General features: G+C 33.0%; 1 protein-coding gene across 1 annotated transcript; it reads left to right on the forward strand.

The window, feature by feature from the left end:
- Positions 1-231: 231 nt before the first annotated feature.
- On the forward strand, positions 232-7,830 carry LOC128192287 (B-cell receptor CD22-like). Its single transcript, XM_052864864.1, has 12 exons — positions 232-313; positions 2,111-2,202; positions 2,440-2,535; positions 4,077-4,367; positions 4,495-4,761; positions 5,344-5,613; positions 5,741-6,004; positions 6,142-6,435; positions 6,623-6,724; positions 6,844-6,868; positions 7,019-7,095; positions 7,183-7,830. Exons 3-12 carry the CDS (start codon positions 2,466-2,468, stop codon positions 7,536-7,538), a joined length of 2,016 nt encoding a protein of 671 aa, XP_052720824.1. The 5' UTR covers positions 232-313; positions 2,111-2,202; positions 2,440-2,465; the 3' UTR covers positions 7,539-7,830.
- The last annotated feature ends 1,402 nt before the right edge of the window (positions 7,831-9,232 follow it).

Consider the following 9,232-nt stretch of genomic DNA (forward strand, 5'->3'; position numbering starts at 1 on the left):
CGAATCTCGTATTTTGAATCTCGAATCTCGAATGATCCTTCTCGGCTTTCGTACGTTGGTCTAGAAACAAAGCGCACCGTCAAGATCTGAAACGTTTCAAATGAGATATAAAACGGAATGAAAACCAATGGGAATCATTTAATAGCTATCAACTACCTTTTGCGGAAAGAATTCGAGCAAACAACTTACAATGATGTACGTCGTAAAAAATTTCATTTATTTCCCGTTGCAATAAATTATGTATCGTTTAATTAGAGTCACTTTACGTTTTGACCGAAGCGTAACGGTTCACCTTCACTGCAGTAAATATATGGTAAGATTTTTTACTGTAAGATGTTGTAGTATGGAATTGTATTGGTATTTTTAATCGTTTTTAATTGAAATCTACATTTACACGTGAAAACATGCATTAATTTTTTTATAATCTTAATTGAGGGAAATTCATTTTCTTAAAGACAGTATTATTAACAAGGCAGCAAGTACTTAAATCTGTAATTAATCAATGCAAATTAGATCTGAGAAAACAATTTTTTACTTAGACGACCGGATGTTAGCTTTTCGGATCAAATTCGTAAGCAGACGTTTTTGTAGCTTCTCTACTTCTAAGCTAAATGGTGGTGTTGGACTTTCCTGAAAATCTATTTAGCCTAGAAAACAACATCCCTTAAGTAAGTTTGGAGTGCCCATAGGGGACTTGCATACTCTAAGAATGCTTGTTCAACTTCAAGTCCGTGGGTGTGTAAAACTCTTCATTAGAATTAAGGACCACATTTTGTACCAAAAAAAGAAATGGTCCGATGTTTATAATTATGGTATCATTTTGAAGGTGTTATAAAATCAAAATACTACACCAAAGGACTTTTCAAAAATTGATTATTTTCAAAAAAATTGAACGTTGAATTTAACATTGAAGTTACTGGCAAACGCATGTTTCATTAAGATATTGTAAAAAGTAACTTATAATTCAAGCAAATCTCTTGGTGCATATATTCATAAACTTTATTGAAATATGAAAAAAATGAATCATTTACCGCAGATATTTTGGCACAATAATGATTTCTTCTTTTTCAAGGAAAGATAACTCTTCAAAAAAGTTTAGGGGACAAAATGGCTGACTTCTTACACGTTTTTTTTCAGTTATGTGAATTTGTTTTATTATACTTTAGTTGTTACCTAGCAATACGTATTATCTGTTTTAAAACGATTCAAAAGTGTTCAAAATCCCCTCATTATACATTAAATACCAAAAATAAATACAGTTTGTGGTATTACTTTGCAAACTTCCTGTTATTAAGTAAATTCAAGTATTTTCAAACAGTGATCCCGGACTTAAAAAGTGGCTGTAGGAAGGATGTGTTATTCTGCATTAGAATAAATTAGAAGATATTTTAATGGGAAACACAGTTCTATATGCCATGGGGTTTTCCCAAAGCATACAGTCCGTATAGTGTAGATTCACATTTGTTCGTGACAAACTTTGTACCTTTGATCAATGATAAGACCACAGAAGCCATCATACTTCATTGTTGGGATAATTAAAAAAAATATTTTCAAAACTTGAAAAACTACGCAACAGACAATGATATATTGTTCAAGATCGTGATTTTGCATAGAGTTTGAAAACAGTTCTAAATAAGAATGTGCAGGGGTATTTTTAAAAAAAAAATCATGAACAACGCAACAGTTATATTACAATGCAGGCATCCTAATGTAGTATGAATAGATACCGGTCCGGTATTAAACCAAATCAATAATTTGTTATCTTTTACCTTTCCATTACACAATCGAAATTATCAATAACTACGGTAGCATGGATAACTTCTATTCTAATATGTATGAGGTAATATAAGAGTACGACTTCTTATTCAGCATCAATCATTGTTTACCAATATCTCTACATATCATATGTGGGGTTTATATTTTTTTAACAGAAATATATATATAAAAATCTAAAACAATTATTTGCAGAAACAGATTGATTTGAATTAATAAGAAAATATATTTTTAAATTTTCTTTCAGTAGCAAATGTAACCAGGTATATTCAAATATCAAAATCGAACAATAAACATTAAATGTAATGAAGAAGACTGATATCTAATTTTTAATTAGAATGGTGGCATTTATGATGCTGTGAACTGACACCAATTTTAATGTATACAATGGCGTGGTACCACTTGTAAGAGGAAACACTATCCATGCAGGTAAAACCACTGTATTCTGAAAAATAATTTCATTTTTGGTCGCATTTTTTAATTTTATTTAATGTTACAAAATCCTCTATTCATCGTTTGAAAAAAAGAAGAAAACAGGAAACATTTAAAGATGCATCGCATATTATTATATTTAAACACGGTTAGTTTTCTTTCCTTAATTATTTTCAACTTCGCTGCTTATGTTAAGTATGCTAACAAAAACAAAAATGTTATGATATTCACCAGGTGATAATACAAGAAACTGGACTACTATGAAACAACCAAAGTTGAAACTGCTGATTGCTTTATCTTTGGCAATGCTGTATTTTCCAGCATTTCGTCGTAAGTATCAATTATTTCCGATTCAGTCGAATAAAATGAAAATTTCATTTATTTTAATACAGTTCTTTGATTGAATGGGTCACAATAATAAACAATATATCCAGTCTTATTATTTTTGTCAGAGTTTGTATTGCTGCTCATGTGTTTAATGAAACACACGAGTATTTTAATTTGTTTTATATCATTAACTGTCTAAGCTAAGGTAAATGTAGCAAAGGACAGGTCTTGATAATGAAACCATCAACATATATTTGTAAAACTAAGAGTAACTCTTTTAGAATGATCAATTGTGATATATTGCTTATGCATGAAATGATGTTAGATGACAAACATCATTTGAAGAATATCTTTTGTCAAAATCAGTATGCAACATACAGGTCTCTAATGTTAATGATGAAAGGATCAGAAATCAGATGCAAAATCACAGTTTTATATTTGCATTTCCATTGTTCTTTCCCACTGTAAGCCCATACGGAGGAGCTGCAATTATTTCTCTATAATCGCAATTGCTCTGTCAGTATACTATGACGTCATAAAGGTGTAACGTTATATAAACTTTTCCATGACGTTATAGATTTAAACCACTATACGATACATCATGTGTTTTCTCCAACTCCATTAAAATTGACGTATTTACATGTAATATTAAAACATGTTTTTGATAACATTTTAAAGGAATTACTGTTATATAACATATCATTGATTCTGTTAACAAATCTATGTGAATTAAAAAGATACATTACAGTCTGAATGTTTACTTTTGATGTAATAGCTAAATGTCAATGTCTAGACTAATACAGGGTATTTGCGAGTGGTAAAATGCAAATATAAGTAATAAACAACGATTATTTAGTGAACATGGCATTATGAATAGCAACTGCTCTGCTGGCATATTTTCCATGATGCGCTAGCGCGCATCATGGAATATGCCAACAGAGCAATTGCTATTCAATACGCCATGTTCAATAAATAACGTTGTTTATTTCTTAAATAACTATAGGTTAGCTTTACTAATTAAAAGGGTATGTCAACTACAAAGATTATCAACATGGCCATACGTGGATGTGAGAAAGTAGACAATAGACCAGAAATTGTCATGTACCTTTATAGTATTTAGACGTAAAAATTGTACAGATTGTTATTTTCTCTGCCGCGAATTAACAATCTTTAAGGCTGAAAATAAAAAGTTGTAAATCGATGCGATATGATCTCGTTTGAATATAAAAAAAAAATTGGGCTTTAAATTCTTAATCTGGTGATTTTGTCCAGAAAACGATTATAAGAAAAAAAGATGGTGTTTGTCGAGAGCAAAAAAAATACAAGATTTTGAAGTCAATTACATGCACATCGTTGTTATAGCACACCAAAATAACAAAAATACACTCAATGGTCAATTTAATGTGTCGTGAACAAAATATTATCAGGTCAACCACTAAAAACATCTTGAAACAGATATATATGTTTATTGCTTTTGAAGTATAAAACGCCGTTCTAAGTGTTTAATCATTTACTTACATGTTAAAATGGCGTTACTGTTTTAGATTGCGGTAGCCTTATCATCAGTGAAGTAAATGCTGATACCTGCATCACATTCAACAAAAAAGCAAAGTCTACGGACCCAAAGAACTTAACGAGAAACAATGAATCTTTATGTGCATTCATTGGTGAGGAGAGTTTCCCAAAACCTACTGCCTGGAACAGAACTTTCTCCTGTAGAATAAATATTTCTAATTTGTCCGTCTGTTTCTCCGACACAAGCGTGACTGATGCCGGTGTATTTTATCTTATCGCGGGAAACGTCCAAGAAAACACAATAACTCTTGAAGTTGAATGTGAGTGTTAAAATAATGTACAGATCTACAATTTTCTTGTAAAATCTAAAACAATGATTATCATTATGCAGTTGTGCTAAGTTTGTTACTTTTATAACTGATTTAATTGCCATCTTTGTATATCTAGATCCACCGACTGTCTCGCTATCAAAGGCACAAAAAACCGTGGAAGGACAAAATCTCTCTATCACGTGTTCATACAGACCAGGAAATCCAACTACTACTTTTTTTTACTGGACGAAGACAAATTCAGTATTCAGATATAATGGTCAACTTCTATGGATCCCAAATATTGGACGTAAACACTCTGGGACATACACGTGTTTTGCAGAGAACACCTACAGCAGCGGGAATAAAGGGAAAGCAAACGCCACCATCATGATTGATGTACAATGTAAGTCAATAAGCATAATATTTCATTATCAAAGCTTAAAACACTTCGCCAAGGTGGTTTTTAGATGTTTAAGTAAAACCTGCCTACTTAAACGTTAACTATGCCTAGTCCTTAGTAATGTTCGATAACTCTTAAATCTAGACAATATATGTCTAATGAATTTATTCGGTTTAATGCTATAAAATACGTGATTTTCATTTATCTTTCTCAAGTTAAACAACTGAAATATCACTGGCTATAGTAAAATGAAAAACTACTGTTCTATGAGGAAAGTTTGACTCCCCGTTCATGTTTAGTAGCTTACTTTGGAAAACAAGCTATAGCTTTTATAAAAGTCTTACATACAATTGTAAAATTTGCTTCGTTTTCAATTAATATATTTCAAATTAAATTCAATGACATTTCAAAATAAATAATATAAATAAATCAAAATGAAAATTCAAACAAGATGTATCTTTTCTTAAGGATACTAGAATGATACTAGAATTAGAATTATACTATGCCTTGCCTTTGCGTTACATTTTTTTCCTGTATGTTGTAAAATACAAAAAACATAATCATTATCATGTCATATCCTTGTAGATCCCCCGATTGTGTCATCTCTTCCTGACGTTAAGCATGTGGAAGGAGACCATGTCAAAATAGTGTGTAAAATCACTGCAGGAAACCCAGCTTCTACTATTATTTACTGGACCAAACCAGGAGATTCCGGATTTAGGCAGTCTGGTTCTAGACTTGCGTTTACCTCTATAACTAGAAGTCAGAGTGGGGTTTACACCTGTGTTGCAGAAAATAACTACATAAGCAAAGGAAAGGGCGTTGACCAACAGTCATTCCTACTGAGCGTGTTGTGTAGGCATTTGTTTGCTAAAATTGCTTTATTTTGCAAGAGGTTAAGGTTATATGTTTCGATGTTTTTTATCTGTACATATTGAACTGTAAGGAATTCGTATTATTTTGGCATCATGCTATATTTAAGATGGGCCTACATTTATCCACGGCCATAGCCTGTGGGTTTCCGAGGGACAATCAGCCAGGATGTTGACGTCAGTAACCAGTAATCCCGCCTCCAACGTCTCCTGGTTCCGGGACAACCTCATTGTGTCCACCCAACAATCAGTCAATGGCACCACTACTTACATCATCCCAAGGACACAGTGTACAGACACCGGACCATTCCAAGTGGTGGCCACTAACGGGGTCCAGTCCAAACAATCCACCAAAGTATCCCTATACGTTTACTGTGCGTATCTTGTACCTAATAGTTCACTTAATATGATATGGGTTTTAAAATACATCATGGAGCAGGTTCGTTTCTTCTTTTTAAACATCATAATGATTTTAAACAAATAAGCATTGTGGTTTCATACTATAATATAGGTTCGCCGAGACTAACAACATGTGGAAGCTCTGTGGAACTAACCGTAGACGATGACTTTAATCTAAACGAACAGATTTCCGTCCTGTCTTATCCACAACCAAACGCTTCTCTGGCACTTCCAAGTGGCGCTCTAAACACCATCATAACTCTAAGAATCGATGCTACAGCAACCAATTTTTTTACTATCACTCTGACCGGATCAAATATTCAGTCGGATGATTTTGGAACATACCTTTTGAATGTTGCTAATCAATATGGAAGGAGAACGATACATGTCAACATTACTTTTGAAAGTATGTAATGTACGCAATTTATTTTTTTAATACTTGATTTTTCAGATTTTAATTCTGCTGTTTGTGAGTCACAAAAACTCGCACCCTCCATGTAATTCAAACTCTGAATGAACTCTACGGAAATCCATTTTGATTAATAATTTAAAAATGGGTCGTTTTGGTTTTCTTTTTGTGGTTTGATTTACAGAGAGCTCTGTTTCCACTTCCGTAGTCGTAGGCGGCGTTCTTGGAGGACTACTGTTCCTAGCTGTCTGTGCTATTGGTTTTCTTTCCTACAAGTACTTCTCAGGTTTTCTTATTTGTACATACAGCGTTATCTTTCTGCCAAATAGAACTAGAAAATTTTAATAAGATAACGATATAGATATAACATACTCTATTTAAAGTATAAATTTTATTTATTTTTAGTTAAAAGAGCTTCAGAGTCTCTAAGGTAATGTCTCTTTTAATTTGTTTTGAAGTGGTTTGGAGGTTGCATGTTTTATGGTTATTTCTGTATGATCCTTTTATGTTTATAACACGATGTCTTTATAAGCTGGTCTTTTTCTACAACTGAAAAATTTGTCTCTGTAACTGACTACAGGTCATACGAAACATTGGAGAAGGAGAAAGCCATTGTGGACAATCATACGTATGAGCCTTATACCTGCGATGAGAAAGGTGAATGCACTTACAATCATTGATATATAACAAAAATCAAAACTTTTACTTTTAATTCTTTAAGTTTATTTTGTCTTCTTATAACAGCTGATGTGGAGGAAATACAGAAAATTTCGAAGTCAAATCCATTTAAACTACCAATCTTTAATAATTCGAGGAAAGAAAGAAAAAAGAAATGTCCGACGATAGAAACGCTAAATCAAGCTAAAACTAAGGAGTCGCCATTGACCAAAAGTAGATTTACAAAAAAAGGAAAGAAACTATATGAAAACGCCGAAGAATTGGCCGCGACAGCCTCCGACCAGAATAAAGGGAATACTGAAAGTAAAAAAACAAATGACACAAAATCGAGAAATATCAAGGAGACCAAATCTAAGCCTTTGGTCCTTCCAAAACCCAAGAAACAACTGTCTAAAACCAGCAAAGCATTCTCATATTTTTAGATAATTTTGAATTAATAAAAACTCACAAAATGTTACTGCTATTCAAGTACATAAGTTAATCTAAACTTAAAAAGTTATATTTATAAATCGAAAACTTTCCATTCTGTCAGATGTTGTACAAGCCGAAACGCAATAGCACCACGAGGACAGTACAGTATCTGACAGAATGGCATGTTTGAAACTTATAAATTACTGAAAACATTTCTCTCTTCATTGCTTGGGAATAATTCTTTTCGATCGGTCTGCCTCACTAATTTTATCATGCACTATCCAATAAATAAACAATAAGTATTAGCCCAAAACAGTTCATTTTGTGCCTGGGTATGTAAATAAACTAAAGACGATGAAGCATGTTTAGATATACGATTTTTTTAGCATAGGTACTGTAAGTCAACATTGCGTCATGACAAAACATGCGTAAAGGTGAGCATATTTCGAAATCCCCGCACATTGGTCATTTTTGTGCAAACAACAGTAGAGGATGGTGTGATCCTGTAAAATTAAAATGTTAATGCATGGTTATATGAATTTTAAGTTCATTGACAACTAGACACGATCTCGTTGCGAGCAACGAGGAGGTCTTCCGTCCGATTTTTAGAAGAGGAAATGACCTTGCCTTTTATCTTCATCAACAAAACATATCAGGGAATGCAGATGTGATCTAAAAGAGCGATGGATGAAGGATTATACACCCCATTGGATTACTAATTTGAAGGACCAGCCCAATTTTATTTCATATTAAATAAGAGGTCTTTTGACCTTATAACAGGTCTTATAACCTGTAATAAAAAGAAACCGAAGAAAAAAAAAGAGGGTCTTCCTTTGTAAACGGAAGACCCTAATAACAATAAGAATAGAAGGGTCTTCCGCTGAAGACGGAAGACCTTAATAATAAAAGACTGTTTTTGTCTAAATCTTAATTGAAGAGTGTTTTTAACTTGTACTACAGTCCAACAACCCTTTTATGTTGAATGTTTTAGTAAGAAAATTAAATAAAAAGGAGAGAAAGAAATAGAGAGAAAGAACAAATCTTGGCTCCGGCGAGATTAGAACACACAGCCTTAGCAGGTGTCTCAAAACATGGCTGACGCGAAATAAATCCCGAATTTGTGTTTGAATTTGGGAAGTTGCCGCCCGGGAGAGGAGCTGAGTTTTTGTATGAGATGAAAAACAACGTGTAAGATGTCTGACTATTCAGGTTTGGTAACAGTGCGAGGTCATTTGAAATATTGATGCGTGTTTTTGTCTCGAGGAGGGTGAAAAGACCCGAGCTTGATTTCCGTCTTAAATAAATCGAAAATAAATTTTGAGGTGTGGATTTTGGATTCGGTTAACAACAATTAGGGGAAGGTCTAAAACAATGACCGATGCATTTTACCCATGTTTTTAAGTGTTGAGATATTTTTTCGTGTCGTTTACTATTATGTTTGACTGTTTTATTTCAGCAGGATTGATAAAATCTTTATAAATGTAGAAATAACGAAATCAGTAACACGTAAATTTATTCGGTAAAAATTTGATGACAGTAATTTCCACAGTTCTAACATTCATAAGTAGTTCACACGCTATCGTAGATACAGATTAAACGGAAAACAAGAAATATACATGCAACAGAAATATTACGTGGCTGCACAGGGGCCAAGCCCGTTTAAACATTAATTTCAATGAAACCATAAATAAAGAAAGGGGTCGAA

The sequence above is a fragment of the Crassostrea angulata genome, chromosome 7 (genome assembly GCF_025612915.1).
Source record: "Crassostrea angulata isolate pt1a10 chromosome 7, ASM2561291v2, whole genome shotgun sequence".
In the NCBI taxonomy this organism is placed as follows: Eukaryota; Metazoa; Mollusca; class Bivalvia; order Ostreida; family Ostreidae; genus Magallana; species Magallana angulata.

Excerpts from the sequence above, each read along its gene's own strand:
- LOC128192287 (XM_052864864.1), top strand. The coding sequence starts at position 2,466 with ATGAAACAACCAAAGTTGAAACTGCTGATTGCTTTATCTTTGGCAATG. Across the intron at positions 4,368-4,494 it reads AATAACTCTTGAAGTTGAAT|ATCCACCGACTGTCTCGCTA; the intron begins GTGAGTGTTAAA and ends TTGTATATCTAG. Across the intron at positions 6,725-6,843 it reads TTCCTACAAGTACTTCTCAG|TTAAAAGAGCTTCAGAGTCT; the intron begins GTTTTCTTATTT and ends ATTTATTTTTAG.